Source organism: Puccinia triticina, chromosome 10A (genome assembly GCF_026914185.1).
Source record: "Puccinia triticina chromosome 10A, complete sequence".
NCBI classification, from domain to species: Eukaryota; Fungi; Basidiomycota; class Pucciniomycetes; order Pucciniales; family Pucciniaceae; genus Puccinia; species Puccinia triticina.
This window is the reverse complement of record NC_070567.1, coordinates 1,435,133-1,453,352: the sequence shown is the minus strand read 5'-3', so window position 1 is coordinate 1,453,352 and position 18,220 is coordinate 1,435,133. Positions and strand designations below refer to the sequence as shown.

The window sequence follows — 18,220 nt, the reverse complement described above, 5'->3', positions numbered from 1 at the left end:
CGGAAATCTGGGCCTGAATCTGGATCTGGAAGAGGTTTCCAGATTGACGGAAAGTCCTCCATTCCCTTCCCTCCACCCGGGAGTCATGTAAATACATATCTCGGCCGCAGTACATGCAACAAATCTTGAAAACACGAGGCTGTTGTATGTGTCAAAATGTCCAAGGGATGTGCTCATACATGTCGGCAAGGACTGGGTGTTTTGAACATTCGAGTCCGTCCGCAAACTCACAAGGATTCGAAGCACCAACTGCGAAACGTTATCTGATGACCAAGCCTAATGACATGAAGTTAGTGGGTTGAGGTTCTGTAATCCAGCAGAATAGTCCATAAACATATGGTGAGACATTGTCCTATTCAATGACGAGGGCACAATGATTGAGGGGATTCTAGTTACATATTTACATCACCTCCCCTTCAACCCTTGGGCTGCCAATTGTGCTCACAGTAGTCACACCTGGGAGCACCTGTAACAAGTAGTCCCTAGGGAGGGGAAAGTCCTTCGGACGCGGGGTTCCCCTGGTTCTCCCAGGAGTTTGAGAGGCTCAGACTCAGTTTGCCCTCGAATTTAACTTCCTGGGCGCAGAGCGACCCCCTCTAGGGAGCACCTGGGTCTCACTTGACACTTTGACTTCCCGGTCTCCAATCCCTGCATTCTGGATGAACTTCCCCGAATCACGCGCGTCCTTCAGGGGCTTGCATCTGCCCTGCCGTGGTGGCGTGGGCCGACAAATTTGCCGCTAGAGGCGCAATGGTCCAATCTTGTTGAAGGAAAGTGAAAGCAGTGTCTCGGTCATTGGGAGTCATTGGGTGCGCGCAGGCGGCATAGGCTAATACGATGATACGTACCCTGGACCTGCCCGAATGACATGTTGTGCCACTGACGACCGAAACACATCTTCTAGAGAATTACTACTAGAACTATATGTGCATATTTCACATTAGCTTCGGGGACTATACCAGCGTGGCGCGTTGCTGCCTCGTCAAGCATTCTGTCAGATCAAACCATCTCTCTGTTTCCATACATGTGTATTATGAGGCTTCTCTATTACAACATCCTCACGGACCGTTGACGGGACGCGTTCGAGAGAAACTCTCTCCTCCCATCATAGTCTACATGTGATGAAGCGGCTAGATAGTTGGCGCCTGGAGAATCTCGAAACCATTCAGCAACCTGTCCGACCCGGATGATACCCCAGGTCTGATGAGCCCTCGGCGGCTTGACCAGGAACTTGAGAGAAGCTCTGCGTGGAATAAATACTTTCAAATCATTCAGAACATGCGCTTGAACTTTGCACAGGCTCTTCCTGCTTGCTGCCCAATTTTGGGAGTTCACACATACTAACATCCATCATAAACACGTCTCCTGGTGGCAAGGTCTTTAAGCCAGAGTCAAGTTCTTATCCTTCTTTGAAAGTAGCTTTTGCGCAGAGTTTTTTCCCCCGACGTTTCGCACTACCAAGTTCAGTCGCAAGAAACTTGCATTTCCACACCCTGGCTTGATTTTTTTTCCGCCTTCACATTTGGGATCTACTGCAGTTTCTATCGCACCAATTATCAGCTATAATAGTTTACTGCCGAAAAATCCTGCAAAGGACTTTTATGGAATATATGTATGCGGCTAATTTCTACCTTCCCATTCGATTGCCCCGTCATCGCATCGCAAGCTGTTGAAGCTTCTACTTCAACCTTGGGCGCATTATCCTCTGCTTCACCCCGGGGCTGACGTTTGGTCCAAAGCTATCCCAGTCGACACTGAATCGCCACTCCTTGTAAAAGGAAAACATGATCAATCGACCAAATTTACCTCCTCTGCGCATAGCTGTTGCTCAGTTTGATGACCCGGAGGTACTTCAATATTTTCGAGATCATTCCAACCGGAACGTCACGCATCACACGGGCTGTTCAACTCGACTGCATAGTGACCTCTCATTTTACTCTCTGGCCTCTTCTTCCACTCCTCAGAGTAAATCTTCTTCAAGCTATCTCCTATCTCCAAAGGGAGAACTATTGCCATCCGGTCCGATTGACAATGTAGGATGTTCCTCTATGCCTCCAAGTATCAATCACTCGGAAAGGCGCAGCTGCGGCACTCTGTATCAAGCTTCGACGAGTCGGCAGGATACCTACGTGGACCTCAAGGATAATAAAGGATATAGACAAGAGGTGCAAGTTCAACCGGAAAGAATATCTGCAAGTGATTCATGCAATCAACCGAACATGCAATTCTCCAGGTCTTACCACAACAAGCAAAGTGAAAATCCTTGTCTTCTAGAAGACAAGCCCGTGCCAGATCACCGTACCAAACGCTACACCCATTCGGATAACATAATTCAATGCCAAAGGCCACAGCTTGAAGTCGGAAAAACTTCTGAATCAATCAGCATTCAACCACATCCCAACTTTCCCCGTCAAATTTCCAAGCTTAGGGAATCTCAGGTCGGTTGCTCGGAACCGGGAGGCAAAACAACCCAAGATTTGCCGGAAATTTCACCAAGATTAAAAATCCAACCCACAGAAACAGCATCAGGAACTCGTTACTTTTGTCCAGTATGGGGGTGCGGCAAATCATTTACGAGAAATTTCAATCTAACCCAACACATATCCGCAATACACAAAGATGAAAGACGGTTCCAGTGCACCTAGTACGGCTGCTTCCTCTTCCACTTCACTGGCTAGTACTTCGTATACTCCGAATATGATGGCTGACTCTTTTGCCTCTCATGATCCCATTTTTTTCTTCTAGCTGTATGGCCCTATTCTATCGCCGGAATGACTTGACCCGACATGAGCGGTCACACACCGGAGTACGGTGAGCTTTATCTATCAATCCAGTGACAGTTTCTCAAGACGGTGTATCCATGCAAATCCTGACAGTTGGCCCTTGGCAAAACTCAACATGCAAACGGACTTCAAAAACTTTCAACGTGCTCTTTCATAGCCCTTATCAATGCGAATGCGGGCAAAACTTTACAAGAACCGATCTTCTGACACGACACAAACATTCTGGAAACTGTACAAACAAAAGAGATGTCTAGTAGTAGCATCCGCCAGCGTGTATCAGAGAAGCTATTAATTAATTATCTAGCAAAATTTTGAGTCTAAAATGAATTGAAGTTTCATTCAGCTTGATATATAGTTTTTTATTTTTATTTTTTTATTCATTATTTTTTCATACAGATTTGACATTTATTACAGATATAGTTATGGAAATTTTTATTGATTTATTTGCCTATTTTTTCAATTCAAAACAGCACAAATAATAGGGGATCTGGGTCTTGAGACTTGATGTTAGAAACTGAGTGAGGTTTGAGCTTCTTTTGGGTTGACTCTGGCTGTACTGGTTCAAATACAACTCACAATAAATCAGTCTCTTGGAATCTACATACATTGATTTCATCTCCATGTATGATTATTAATCAGTGGCCTTGATTACATAAAAAAACTTCAATCATCATTAGTTGAGGTTTATTTTGAGTCTCCATGGATTGAGGTGAGGTCCTTGGAAGGCTGATGAAAAGTTGAGTAATATCTATAAAAAATGGCCACCTATCAACAATAAATCAATGTTTCATAGCATGTTTGGCAATATTGCAATCAATGCAATGAATCATCAATATTTCACCACTATGAAAGCAAAAGAATCCCAGAGATAATCCTGAAAATTTGGTTAGAAAACTGTCAGTGTCAGCAAGCATGATGCCAATTACTGAATCTTCTAGAAGCCAGTAGTTGAGCATCCAAGGATATCATTTAGGGGCAAATTAGCCATTTTCCAAATTCACCCATTCTAAGCTTGTATTTTTAGAGCATGCCACTAGTGGTACTAGACACAGGTTTCCAGTCTAGGTAGAAATTCAGGCAGGTACACAGGCGGGCACTTGGCAAGGATTAAAACATCATTTGGATGCCACTTCCCTGCCGCCATCCTGGAGAAGCCCCAGAAGTCCTCTTGGCACCATGTCCCACAGGTGCCACTGGATGTGCACCACACAGCTGCCCCAAATCCCAAAGAGCCATGGAATTGCTGTCCATATTGTGGCCAGCGGAAGAGCAGTGCTCACCTGGAAATGTGACAGCATTGATGCAACAGGTTGCCACCCTCTGTATGGTGTAGAGATGGCCATTTTGCACCCGCTGGCGGGTACCCGCCACCTTTCAGGATGCAACTGTGTGCCCTGGCAGGTACCCAGGGCTGCTGTGGAGTGAATTCCTTAAATTTTTACTAGGATTGAACATCCCACACCGCCATGGGTACCTGCAAGTGCACGCAGTTGCCTTCTGAAAGGTGGCGGGTACCCGCCAGCGGGTGCAAAATGGCCATCTCTAGTATGGTGTCCCAAATGGAGCGCGCCAACAGCCCCACATCACCCTTCCCTCACATGGATACCCTGCCTAATGGGAAACAAGGAAGATACCTGAAGCAGCACGGAGGCTGTGATGAGTGAGAAAAACACGCCGAGGACACAAAAGCGGTGGAGGCACACCTGAAGCAGCACAGAGGCTGTGATGAGTGAGACAAACACACTGAGGACACAGAAGTGGTGGAGGCACACCTAAGACCAAGTGAGTTGAATGTCATTGATAACAATAATCAAGATGAATGAAAAAAATGATGATACTAATGTAAGGACTCACACCAGGAAAAAAATATAGTCACTACATGGCAAGTGACATGATGCAGCTTTGGTTTCTGCTCCGGAGCTTCTCCAGAGCTTCTCCAACTCTGCTCCACCAGCACTTGTAGAGCTTGCAGGACTGCACCAGAGCACTCAATCTGGCACAGTCAGCTGATCCTAAATTTTTCCCAGGAACAGCTGATGCTCATCAAAAACTGAGCAGTAGGCATTGACTGAGCCTGGTCCAAAGCTGAGCATTGGCTGAGCCTGGGCCACATCTGAGCATTGGCTATTCCAAGCCTGATACAAAGTGTTGGAATTTTGCTATTTTCTCTTACTTACACCTCTATAACATTGTTTCATATCATTCTCAAGCATTTTCAGAATCACTGTTAGTACAGAAGCTATCACACCATGTAGTCTAAGAACCGTGAGTAGTAGATAACATTTTGTCATACGTGTATCAAACATAGTCTCTGAGATAGAATACTTGTAACTTGTCTCATAGTCACCTTCCTTTTATTTTCTCTTCCAGCCACATGTTGGCCGCCTGTTGTTATTCTACTTGAACCCAGCATACAAACAAGCAATTACCTTCATTGGTTCTAGCTCTTCTATTTTTTCCGCGCCACCCTGAATCACATACGGTGAACTTTTCACCCTCACTGTACCCTTTCTTGAGCCACTAGGCTCATCTTTTGTGTTGAACTTGTGTGGCCTTAAAGTTAAATTTCAACACAAAGTCAAGTGTAATCTGGACAAAGAATATTCCAAATATGAGCATCAGCTTAGCTAAAAATGGTCCCAAGCTGAGCATCATATTGGAAAAGGCTTGTGCAGAGCTGAGGATCAGCGCCTGGGAAAATACTGTTCCAAAGATTAAAACCAGCTGGGCCAAGAATTTTCAAAAGCTGAGAATCAGCTGAGCCAATACTGGTCCAAAGCTGAGCATTGGGTGAGCCAAGGCTGTTCCAAAGCTGAGAATCAGGTGTTTTAAGACTATTCAAAAGATGAGTATCACCTGAGCCAAGGCTGTTCCACAGCTGAGTATCAGCTGAGCCAAGGCTGGTCCACAGATGAGCATCAGCCGTTACAAAAGTGGTCAGAAGCTGAGCATTGGCTGGGCTAAGGTTTATCCAAAGCTGAAAATCAGCTGAGCCAATACTAGTCCAAAGGTGAGCATTGGCTGGGCCAATGATAGTCCTAATCTGAGTCCAAGCTGAGCCATGACTGGACTAAAGCTGAGAATCAGCTGGTCCAGGAATGGTTCAAAGCTGAGCATGAGCTGGACACCAAAGCTGAGCATGAGATTGGCACCAAAGCTGAGCATGAGCTGGGAGCCAAAGCTGAGTATCAGCTGACCAGAAATGAGGATTTGTGGTGCCCAGCTAAAACTGAGGATCTCTTGTGGAAGTTCTGGGAGGTAATTAGATGGGGGGGAGATGTGGTTAGAGGGTGGGTAGATGGTGGGTAGCCCTCTGGAGCTGGCATGATGTCACTTGTCATCAAGTGATTATTATTTTTCCTGGTGTCAGGATTTGAGTCCTTCACTGATTTTCATAGAGGGGCACGATGGACAAGGCAAAAGCCTATGAAACTTTTCTAGTACCAATGTAGGGGCTGTATTCCAGGTATCTAGCCGGGAGAGAGGGAAGCTCTTTCTAGTGAGTATAACTAGAAAAACTAGGAGAATGAGAAGAAATGGAAATAGCTTACCTAGCCGGGAGAGAGGGAAGCTTTCTGCCGGACTAGGGAAGTACAAACTTGACAAAGTCCCTCAATACTTTGGGGGTGAACTTGCAAAGCAAGCCTCCATCAGGAGGTACTTACCCCTTAGCTCCCCAAACTCGCACACCAAGAATGAATTTTGAAGGTAGTTTGTTCAATTTTCTACAGCTCACCTACCACACCTGCTCCTATATTGTTAGCTCACTTTCATCAGAAGATGCTGAAGAAAATAGTACAATTTTTTATATTGCCAGTGATTCCCTCTATGTTCTGGTGGAGAGCCAACTGTGGAAACCAAGTTGGTGAGCACAGACCTTCCTGGTGCAAAATCCATATTTTGGGTGGATTTGATTCTTTTATTTGGAATGGAAGGAATACCTTCAGATATCTCAGATTCTATAGGTTGGACAGGCACAAGGCAGTCTTCAACCTCAGCAAATTGAATTTTGAGGAAATTTTGTAAGCAAGGAATTAAACACATCTGAAAATTCCTTCCACCCAAATTTAGAATCTAGCCCCCACAAAAAGGGGTGATAGGGTGCAAGTCCCTCCTGACAAGGACTTTCATAGGCTTGCTTTGCACACAGAGTTTGGGGAACCCAGAGAGCAGCCCCCACCACCAATGCACACCATATTGTGGGTTACCAAAGTGCAGTGGGGGTGGCCCAGGTCCAGCTCAAGTGCATAACCCATCAGAGGATTGTCTGAGCCCAATTCTATTTGTTGGGTACAATATATCCAAGTTACTTGAGTGGTATAGTGTGAAGCCAATACTCTCTGCTGCTTCAAAAATTGACAATCCAAGGATTTGTTTGCATTGCAAGGACTGCAAACCCATTTGAAGGCCAAGCGCACCAAGGGCACTGACCCTACAGGGATGGCCTCTCTTGAGATCCCTAGACGCAGGATGGCTATTGTGGAGCTCCGTCTTTCCTAGGCTGAGGCAGTTGGGAGAGGAGAATAGGCACTGTTTTGGCTGACCTCATTTACAGTTTGGACAATGAGCTCTGAATATATAAAATAGATAGCTTTTCTGGGGGGGGGATTTTGAGATAAACTTTGAGGTTGGATACTTGGTGGCAGCTTGGGTGTTGGATTCCTATCTCTTCCTTCTGCCTCATTGTCTCCCCAGAGCTCTTGGTTGTCATTCTCATATCACCTTATGCCTGTCACACCTGATGTTTCCTTTTAGATTGGTCATGCTTCCTGTCTCACTAGCCATGTGACTTTGATCCCTGTCTAGATTAGCCCAATTAGCTTTCCAACTACTGTGTTTCCTTGTGCGCACTCGCTCTGCTTGTGATACCTTGACTGTCACCAATCTCTCCTTGAGTTCCATCTGATTCCATCACCTTTTTTGCATATCCATTGTCATGTTGCCCACAAGTTGATTCCCTGTATGTAGTCTATATATACATAGCCTACAACCTGCAATCAACTCTCATCGGTTCTTCCTCTGTTTTTTCCGCGCCCACTATCCGAGCCGATCCGGTGAGCACTATCCCCCTCACCGTCCTCTCTCAAGCCCAAAGGCTCATCTCTGTGCCCTATTTGTGCTGCGGTCTTCTTGTGAAATCCCTTCATTGGGTTTGTGGTTGAGGATCAGAACAAGGATCTGGCACCAGGAAAAAAATAATCACTTGATGGCAAGTGACATCATGCCAGCTCCAGCGGGCTACCCACCATCTACCCACCATCTAACCACATGTCTCCCCCACCTACGTACCTCTCAGAACTTCAACAGGAGATCCTCAGTTTTGGCTGGGCACCAGTAATCCTCCTTTCTGGTCAGCTGTTACTCAGCTTTAGCTCCCAGCTCATGATCAGCTTTGGTGCCCAGCTCATGCTCAGCTTTGAAAACCAGTCGTGGCCCAGCTGATTCTCAGCTTTAGTGCAGTCATTTCTCAGCTTAGACTCAGATTAGGACTATCATTGGCCCAGCAAATGCTAAGCTTTGGACCAGTATTGGCTGAGCTGATTTTCAGCTTTGGATCAATCTTGGCCCAGCCAATGCTCATCTGTGGACCAGCATTGGCTCAGCTGATGCTCAGCTGTGGACCAGCCTTGGCTCAGCTGATGCTCAGCTGTGGACCAGCCTTGGATCAGGTGATACTAATATTTTGAATAGTCTTAAAACACCTGATTCTCAGCTTTAGGAAAGCCTTGGCTCAGCTAATGCTCAGCTTTGGACCATGATTGGCTCAGCTGATGCTCAGCTTTTGAGAATTCTTGGCCCAGCTGGTTTTGATCTTTGGAACAGTATTGTCCCAGCTGATCCTCAGCTCTGCACAAGCCTTTTACAAGATTATTCTCAGCTTGGGACCATTTTTGGCTAATTTCAGCCTTAGAGTCATCTCATCTGACCTAAAGTCTGCCTTTTTCTACTTTGTACATATGAATTACTTCATATCCTTTTTATCTTGCAAGATAACCTTGTTTAGACTTCATATTCTGTTTGCTCATGCAATTTTAACCCTAGTTACAACTTACCAATTCTTTGTATTTATACTCCTTCCCTGAGTTACTGAGTTGTGGCGCGCATGCACAGTTGTGACGTGTCAGCGCTACCAGGCGCGCCAAACCACATGTACATATGTAAATTACATAAGCAAACTGTGAAAATTTTTGTAGTCAGGATCCCCCTTGCCTGAGGCGTATCTACAGACTTCAGCACACCAGGACCACACCCCAGATAACCCCAGGATCACCACCAAAGAGTTTACAACACTCACAGTATACCTACCGTCACAGGTGCCTAGGATATTGACAGTAAGTAACTTCTTTCACTGAAACTTGTTTATCTCAGAGGTACAACTCTGTTTCTTGCTTGATCTGCTCTTTTCTGCTGGCCTTTGCCTCATCTTGATCACAGGGCTGTCCCTCCATATCTGCTGGCCTTTGCCTCTTCTTGATCACAGGGCTGTCCCTTCATATCTGCATTCTTTTTCTGTGGTTTTTGCAAGAAACAAACCACACACACTGCAAAAAAAACTTGGTCAACTGCTTGCAGTTGACACGCAGGATACTCGAGTCAAGCTGCCATTGTAACTCCACCTGGATGCGCAAGTGCCTTTGTTGGCACAGTCACTGTGCAAGGTGCCCAGTGACTGTGCATTGAAGCTTGGGTTGAGTCAAACCTTGAGTAAGGCTGGTGTAACACCACAAGCTTCCTCAGAGTTACCACATGTCAACTGCTCACAGTTGACACAGTTTTTTTTGCAGTGACAGGTTTCCCTTTAAAGAACCTTGACTATCCAGAAGGAAGCTAAAAAATTGTGGCTGGATTAAACTTATCTAATCCAGAGACCCTCCACGTTTCTTTGGTGAGAGGAGGCTGTAGCACTCTCTAGCACAGCTTGGCAGCACTCTTCTGAAGAGGTAGCATTGCCAGTGGATGTGCATTCCCACCTGAATAACTTTGAATATCTGCAAATCTTGATTCTGCTCAGTCTCTCTCTCTCTTTCTCTTCCTCTCTTATATTTGTATTTTCTTTATCCAAAGAAATCCAAATATTGCCCCCCCATTTCTTGTGTCCTGTTGTCACCATAGAGACTCAGGCTCACAGCTAAGCTGATGTTCAGATTTGGAATATTCTTGGTCCAGTTGAAACTGGACTTTGTATCAGGCTTGGAATAACTAATGCTCAGCCAATGCTCAGCTATGGCCCAGGCTCAGTCAATGCCTACTTCTCAGCTTTTGATGAGCATCAGCTGTTCCTGGGAAAAATTTAGGATCAGATGAATGTGCCACATTGAGTGCTCTGGTGCAGTCCTGCAAGCTCTACAAGCGCTGGTGGAGCAGACTTGGAGCAGCGCTGGAGTAGCTCTGGAGCATAAACCAAAGCTGCATCATGTCACTTGCCATCAAGTGACTATATCTTTTTCCTGGTGTGGGTTGGAATGGACTCTGCTAGACTCTATACAGTAACATATTCATCTCTCAGTGTAATACATAATTTCTCTTTATTTCGCACCCTCCATAGTTGAGTGGCTAGTTGTGAACCTGAGTCTCTTATGTGACTACAGGACACAAGAAAAAGGGGGCAATCTGGTTGGATTTCTTGTGATAAAGAAATACAAACAGAAGGAGAGAAAGAAATAGAGAAAAAGAGAAGATCAGGCCTAGACTTGAAGTCTTTTAATTATTGATCTGGGCTATTCTCAACCTGAAAAAGTTGGATGCCAGCTGTGCAAGGCCAAGAGAGTGCAACAGTGTTGGAATTTCACTTGTTTCAGCTCTCCTAACCATTTCCTTTTTTTTATGTCATTACACATGTTTCATGTCTCCTTGATTCTGTTTGACTTTTTTCTTATTCATTATGCTTGAATAACTCGCACCCACAAGTCAAACACTTTGTATCTAGTCTATTTAAAACACCTTAGACTAGAAGCAAAGAAAATCATCAGTCCTGACCATCTTGATCCCTTGTGCGCACTTGAGCCCGCACTCTGTCTTATCTACAAAGGCACTTAAGCCCCTTCAAGTGAGTTATCTGGTCCTATTTTCAGACTTCGTCTGTTCTTGGCTAAGCCAACTTTTCCCCTTTCCACTCCGCCTTGCTTCGCCTCTGGTTGTAATTTCTTCAAACAGCATCCACTCACACCAAGGAAACGTTGGTGGGATTCAGAAGTAGGGTTACTACTCTGCTCTGATTTTATAGGTCTTAATCAGAGACAACCTTTTGATCTTTGATGATTGAAAGAGTTAAAGAAATGAAGAGGCAATCAAGAGCAACAGAGTTTCACTCTGGATAAGCAAGGTTCAGTGAAAGAGTTTACTTACTGTCAATATCCTAGGTGCCTGTGACGGTAGGTATACTGGGAGTGTGGTAATCTTCTTGGTGGTGATCCTGGGTTATCTGGGGTGTGGTTCTGGTGTGCTGAAGTCTGTAGATCCGCCTCAGGCAAGGGGGATCCTGAATTCAAAAAATTTCACAGTTTGCTTATGTAATTACATATGTACATGTGGTTTTGGCACGCCTGGTAGCGCTTACACGTCACAACTGCGCATGTGCGTTGCACCTCAAGAACTCAGGGAAGGAGTAGAGTTACAAAGAAATGGTAAGTTGTAACGAGGGTTGAAATTGCATGGGGAAACAGAATATGAAGTCAAAACAAGGATATCTCTTAAGAGGGAAAATATATGAGGCAATTCATATGTAAAAAGGTAGAAAAGGCAGACTTTAGGTCAGCTACACTGACTCTAAGGCTGACACTAGTACGGAACCTCCCAGAAAAACCGCCTACTAGCATTTTGAAACTTCAAGCTATGCAATTTCAGGGCAAAAATACACATTAAGAGCATTCACATTTGTTTGCTAAGTTTTTGGGTTAAATAAGCCCAGGTTTGTGGGCAGGTTAGCTGACAAGGTTGCCTTCAAGTGGGCAAACACATTTGTTTGGTCAGTTTCAGGCTAAAGTGCGCTGAAATGAGTCGCAGACCGCCCTAGCCTGAGGCTAGATTTCAGGTTAAGGCTTGCTAAATTTAGCTGACCTTAGCCTGAAATCAAACCTGAGGCTTGTTGACCCGGGGTTGGCCCGGACCGATGCACCAGGAAAAAAAAGTAGTCAGTTGATGACAACTGACATAACACAGCTCTGGTTTCAGCTCCAAAGCTACTCCATCTGCTAGTTAAGGGCTGGCTGGCACACAGCTCAGTGCCCATTTTGGCACAGCTGAAGCCTCTAGCTTGCATTTTTCACAAGCTGCTCCTCAGCTTTGTCCCAGGCACAGCTGCTGCTCAGCCTTGGCCCAGGCCCAGCTGCCCCTCAGTCTTGGCACAGGAAAAGCCACTGCTCAGCCTTTGCTTGAGCAAGAACGGGTGTTGATAAACGCACACCCGTCCCCCGGGGGCACACCCTCGCCCACGCCCTTTGAAAAGGGCGTGTGGCGCTGGTTGGGTGTACATAACACACCCTTGAAGGATGTCTCCCGCGCGCGCGGGAACAATCCTTCAAGGGGGGAATATGCGGACCGGTCAGGTGGACCGCACGCCCTTTATCAAGGGTGTGCGAGTCGAAGGGCATGCACGCCGCTGTATGGGCGTGCGAGGGCGTGCACGCCCCCACATGGGCGTTCACGGGCGTGCACCATGGCTCGTTGGGAGCCCCTTGGCGGGCAGGTGCAAGTATACCTGCTCGCCGAGAGCCCCTCGGCGGGCAGGTACAGATCCCACCTCGCCGAGAGCCTCTCGGAGAGCAGGTATACATGCACCTGCTCGCCGAGAGCCTTGCCTGCTCGCCGAGAAGAATAACTCTCGGCGAGCAGGTATACAAACACCTGCCCGCCCCCCTCGGCGGGTAGGTGTATGTATCCCTGCTCGCCGAGAAGGATAACTCTCGGCGAGCAGGTGCATGTATACCTGCTCACCGAGAGCCCCTCGGCGGGCAGGTGCATGTATACCTGCTCGCCGAGAGAAATCCTCGGCGAGCAGGCATACAGATCCCACCTCGCCGAGAGCCTCTCGGCGAGCAGGTATACATACACCTGCCCGCCGAGCCTGCTCACCGAGAGCCCCTCGGCGGGCAGGTGCATTTATACCTCCTCGGCGAGCAGGCATACATATCCCACCTCGCCAAGAGCCTCTCGGCGAGCAGGTATACTTGCACCTGCCCGACGAGGGGCTCTTGGCGAGCGGGCTCGGCGGGAGGTGCATGTATACCTGCTCGCCGAGAGAAATCCATGGCGAGCAGGCATACACCTCTCGGCGAGCAGGCATACATATCCCCGCTCGCCGAGAGCCTTGCCTGCTCGCCGAGAAGGATAACTCTCGGCGAGCAGGTATACAAACACTTTCCCGGCGAGCCTGCTCGCCAAGAGCCCCTCGGCGGGCAGGTTCAAGTATACCTGCTCCCGAGAGGCCCTCGGCGAGGTGGGATCTGTATGCCTGCTCGCCGAGGATTCCTCTCGGCGAGCAGGTATAAATGCACCTGCCCGCCGAGGGGCTCTCGGTGAGCAGGCTTGGTGGGCAGGTATATGTATACCTTCTCGCCAAGAGGCTCTCGGCGAGGTGGGATCTGTATGCCTGCTCGCCGATAATTTCTCTCGGCGAGCAGGTATACATGCACCTGCCCGCCGAGGGGCTCTCGGTGAGCAGGTATACATGCCCTGCTCGCCGAGAGTTATCCTTCTCGCGAGCAGGCAAGGCTCTCGGCGAGGTGGGATCTGTACCTGCCCGCCGAGGGGCTCTAGGTGAGCAGGCTTGGCGGGCAGGTGTTTGTATACTTGCTCGCCGAGAGTTATCCTTCTCGGCGAGCAGGGATACATACACCTACCCGCCGAGGGGCTCTCGGCGAGCAGGTATATGTATGTACATGCACCTGCCCACCGAGGGGCTCTCGGCGAGCAGGCACGGTGCACGCTTGTCACGCCTATGTGGGGGCGTGCACGCCCTCGCACGCCCTTGATAAAGCTTTTCAAAGGGGGTGGGCGTGGGCGTGCCCCCGGGGGACGGGTGTGCATTTATCAATGCCCGTTCTTGCTCAGGCAAAGGCTGAGCAGCAGCTGGGCCTGGGCCAAGGCTGAGCAGCAGCTGGGCCTGGGCCAAGGCTGAGCAGCAGCTGGGCCTGGGCCAAGGCTGAGCAGCAGCTGGGCCTGGGCCAAGGCTGAGCAGCAGCTGGGCCTGGGCCAAGGCTGAGCAGCAGCTGGGCCTGGGCCAAGGCTGAGCAGCAGCTGGGCCTGGGCCAAGGCTGAGCAGCAGCTGGGCCTGGGACAAAGCTGAGGATCAGCTTGTGAAAATTGCACTAGAGGCTGGATAGCCAGCTGGAGCAGGTGTCATGTCAGTTGTCATCTAGTGACTACTGATTTTTCCTGGTGATGCGATTGCCGCTCGGGTTACGTTGCCCAAAATCGTCAACTTAACCCGACGAATGCGAATGCTCTAAAAAAGCTGTCTCAAAGGCAAAACACCTCTCCCATGAGGACCTGTGAATTTGAAAGAGCACAGACGCGCGAGAACAATTGCCCTCCCACCATCTCAGCAGGGTTCCACTCATGCTCTACGACTACACTGACCGTCTCAGGGCTTAAACCTGAGATGATTTTTTGCCGGGCTTGCCTAGGAAGATAAGACCATCAGGAAACCCTTAAAGGGCTTATCTCCGAAAATATGAAGCTAAAAGGAAATTAAATAAGCAAAGCGAAAGCGCAAGGAACATAGGCAGCGAGCCTTCCACCAGGGGGAACATCTGACATCTGTGTTAAGCTAGCTGAAAGCTTGTAACAAGTCGCCCGATTTTTAAAGACGCTCGATGTACTGAGAGCAGTCCCTCTACGAGACGCGGTGTCCTAAAACTGGTGGGCCCTCCCTCACACTGAGAGGTTGAGGGTTGGCTCGTCGATGAACTCGCGCGTGGCGGTGGTCACCACCAGCAATTCCCTCCGCAGTTCTATGTTGTAGATTGTATGTTTTCCTGACATAAGGCGTAGTCCAGGGTCTGTATGGATTTTATCCTTTCAGCACGGATTGGCTCTGCTGAATAGGACTCGAAGCGAAAGCTGGGTACATACATAATGAATCCCGGTGGCCTCCACCGCAACAGCATGGTCCGCACTCGGACATGTTCCCAGCGTCGGCGAGCTAGCCGAAGCAATCACATAAGCTCAAGATGATTTTATTTTCGCTCAGGAGTTTCAGTGCTGTCCAGTGTCATGATGGCCGCACATGGTGTGATTTGTTTGCCTCAAAGTCCCGAGTGCTTGTCCCCATTTCCTAGCCGTCGAAGTTGGGTTCACAGCTGATGGTTCTCTTGGTTGCCCTTGCCTTGACATAGGCGTGCCAAGACCTCAATGACCAGTCCAATGGAGTCGCGGGTCGCGAGTTCCTTTGAAATCGGCCGACGGGCCCCACTAGTCTACTTTACTAATTTGGTCGATATGTTCGCTTTTGCCCTGCAAAGTGATTTGTAAGAAGCCGACGCGGCTGTTCATCACCGATCGAATCATTACTCATCTCCGCAGTCAGTCAAGCGAAGTGACTGGAACCGTCTATGAGCCTCCAAGGCTAGCCAAGGCTGCAATGATGTAAAGAATTAGAATCTCCCCACTCATACTCCGACTCTCGCCAACACATAAACAGCTTTGTTTGTTCAGGGTTGTATATCTACCTGACGCGGTTGAATTTCGAAGCGAAAAACCAACGAGATGAACATCAGAGAACCAAGTTCTGGTGCTTGCCTTGTTCAATTTACCGAGCTTTGTACATCGAATCATCGTTCTTGCCGGATGATATACGAAGACATAATAAGTTGCACATGACCATCTATAATCTGGTGCGCAAAGAAAAGCCCATATGCAGTGAGACAAAGGTGCAATTCGGATTTGACATTGCGTTGCGAGAAATGTTGATGACTTAACCAAGCGTCAACATTCTTTCGACGAAGTCTAGCGTTTCTTTGAGAGAAAATTTGGCCTGGCATCAGTCATCCGAGTTTGTTAGCTCCACATGAATAGTTCGCAAATTACAGCAGGATTCTAGGTGCTGGGGGCAGATACTTGTTTGGTGACAGAGCCTTGGATTTGTAATACTACCTTAATCCTCTTAGAATCGGTCCTTCCACCGCTGTGCACATACGCGTACCTCGGTGCTAGACGAGGAGGCTTCAAGGGCAGGCCGTATGTAAGCTGGTTTCCCGGCTATTTTTTCGGATATTTAAAGACCAGCTCTTCTGACCGTGTTGATTTCTCCAGGCACCTTCCATCCGCCATCAGTTCATCAGAATCCCAACAAGGCTTCTTATCCACAAAAACACCTCCAGCTTTCCAAATTTTCCCAACCTGCTAGGTCCTAAATTAGATCAGAATGTTCAAGTTAAGATACGCGATCTTGGCTTGCGTGTTGGGTGAGCCTTATCAATTGATCTGCATCGCCCCGTGTCTTTTACTTGCACGAATTTTATAGTATCTGATCGCATTGCTTTTCTGGTCTTCTCATGGGCTTCTGCAGCTCTCCAAGCCTCTGCGCTCCATTTGGGTTCAGTGTCAGTGGAATAATTATATATATTTAGTTGGATTTCCCATCCATGGTCTGGCCCTGAACCGCCCATTACACCGTTTTTATTTTAGATCGGCATCGTCCAAGCGAGATGTCATCCCGCCCAAGGAACACTATGGCTACGCACCCTATAAGCCCGCTGAGCCGAAGTACACGCCCCCGAAGAAGGAAGAGCCGAAGTACCCACAGCCACCGGTTTACAACCCTCCGAAGCCCCCACAGCCACCGGCTTACGACCCTCCGAAGTACAAACAGCCTCCAGTTTACCAGCCTCCGAAGTATAATCAGCCTCCGGTTTACCAGCCTCCGAAATACGAGCAGCCCCCGAAGAAGGAAGAGCCGAAGTACGAGCCGCCGAAGTACAATCAGCCCCCCAAGAAGGAAGAACCGAAGTACGAGCAACCAAAAACCCCACCACCATCACCACCACCAGCCAAGCCCGACTATCCCAAGTATGATGCCCCAAAGCCCGCCCCGCCAGTTCCACTTCCCAAGCCCCAGGAGCCCAAATACGCAGACGGCCCAAAGTACTCGCCCCCCGCCTACACTCCGCCAAAGTACGGCGGCTACGGTGGTCATTGATGAATTACGGAATCCAACACGCTTCATCACCGGAGACCAAGGTCTTTCTATCATAGGATTAGCCCCTTTTTCCTTCTAAACCCACCCCGCCTGTACGGACAAAGTGTATCATTTCTATTTTTATCACGCGCGACTTCTCGATTAGCTAAATGATGATGATTGTGAAACCTACCTTGAATCCATATTTAGCCATCTATCGACCATGTCTTCTTTTTCCTTCCACAAAACATACTACTAAACCCAAAAAAATACCTATGATGTTTGTAATCAAAACCCTGTGCGCGTAAGATTCTTGAGTGAGAAAGAAAACTTTGTGAGTGAGAGCAGAGAAAAATTTGATTTCCTGAGCCTTGGTACGTGGAAATTCGTGCAATCAGATCAGTTTGATATGGCAGTTGGTCGAATGACTCCATCAAAAATGTGCCATTTCCTTGAGTTCATGGGGAATCCAATGGAGCTTGTCCCTTGATACTTTTTTGGTACGAGGAGGGAGAACTTCTTCGCATCTTTATCCCATTTGTGCATCTTTACTTTCATTTTTTTTTGGCCTTCCGCGCGTGCTATTTCCACCATCTCTCGACCCGTGTAAATTATTTTTCCTGCATTGCATCCAGTTACCTGACTGCGGTTATAAGTAATTGGATGTTTTGCTTTTTCTGTGTCTCTTCTTGCATCATGCTTGATGAATTTGACTCAATAAAACAAATGAGAGCAAGTCTTTGCTTTTTTTGGCCGTGGAATAAGTGAAATGGCTTGGTTGAGTGTGAGTATGTGACAGCAGGTAAGACACGAAGCAGATGAGACGCAAGAAAAATTAGCCAATTTTGCAATGAAACCCTCAAAGCTTTGGATGATTTATAAGGTGGTTGAGGGAGAAGATTGATTCTTCCAACAAATGAAAAAAATCTCATTCAATAAAGTTAAAAGAACTTCCTGCAGGATGTTTGATGAAGCGTCCACTAGCTGAACTTATAGGCCATTGATAAGTTTAAGTCAAATCCAGGCATCTAAAAATCCAGGCATCTGAAAGTAGGAAAAGGAAGTGGACTGGACTCGTCCATTTATAAGGTGAGACATAAAATAATGAATTCTGGACAAGGCTCAAGCCTCATTGAGCTTTGTCTTAATGAACCATCCTAATAAGGGCCCATAATAATTCTTAGCACTGGCCTTGATGTACGCGAGCTTGGTGGCATCATTCCAAGAGTTCCTGCCTCTAAAGTCAACCAAAATTCAATTATGAACATTGGTAAAGAAAAGATAAGTGGAAAATTAGATCAGCTCGCAGAGGAGCCAACAA

The 18,220-nt window shown here is 47.5% G+C and overlaps 2 protein-coding genes across 2 annotated transcripts; both read left to right on the top strand.

Moving 5' to 3' along the window:
• Positions 1 to 1,784: 1,784 nt before the first annotated feature.
• On the top strand, positions 1,785 to 3,037 carry PtA15_10A169 (uncharacterized protein; the record flags this gene model as incomplete). Its single annotated transcript, XM_053160318.1, has 3 exons — positions 1,785 to 2,644; positions 2,746 to 2,811; positions 2,941 to 3,037. 3 exons carry the CDS (start codon positions 1,785 to 1,787, stop codon positions 3,035 to 3,037), a joined length of 1,023 nt encoding a protein of 340 aa, XP_053024305.1.
• Positions 3,038 to 16,146: 13,109 nt separating this feature from the next.
• Positions 16,147 to 16,920, top strand: PtA15_10A168 (uncharacterized protein; the record flags this gene model as incomplete). The annotated part of the gene is made up of 3 exons (XM_053160317.1): positions 16,147 to 16,186; positions 16,246 to 16,324; positions 16,410 to 16,920. 3 exons carry the CDS (start codon positions 16,147 to 16,149, stop codon positions 16,918 to 16,920), a joined length of 630 nt encoding a protein of 209 aa, XP_053024304.1.
• Between the last annotated feature and the right edge of the window lie 1,300 nt (positions 16,921 to 18,220).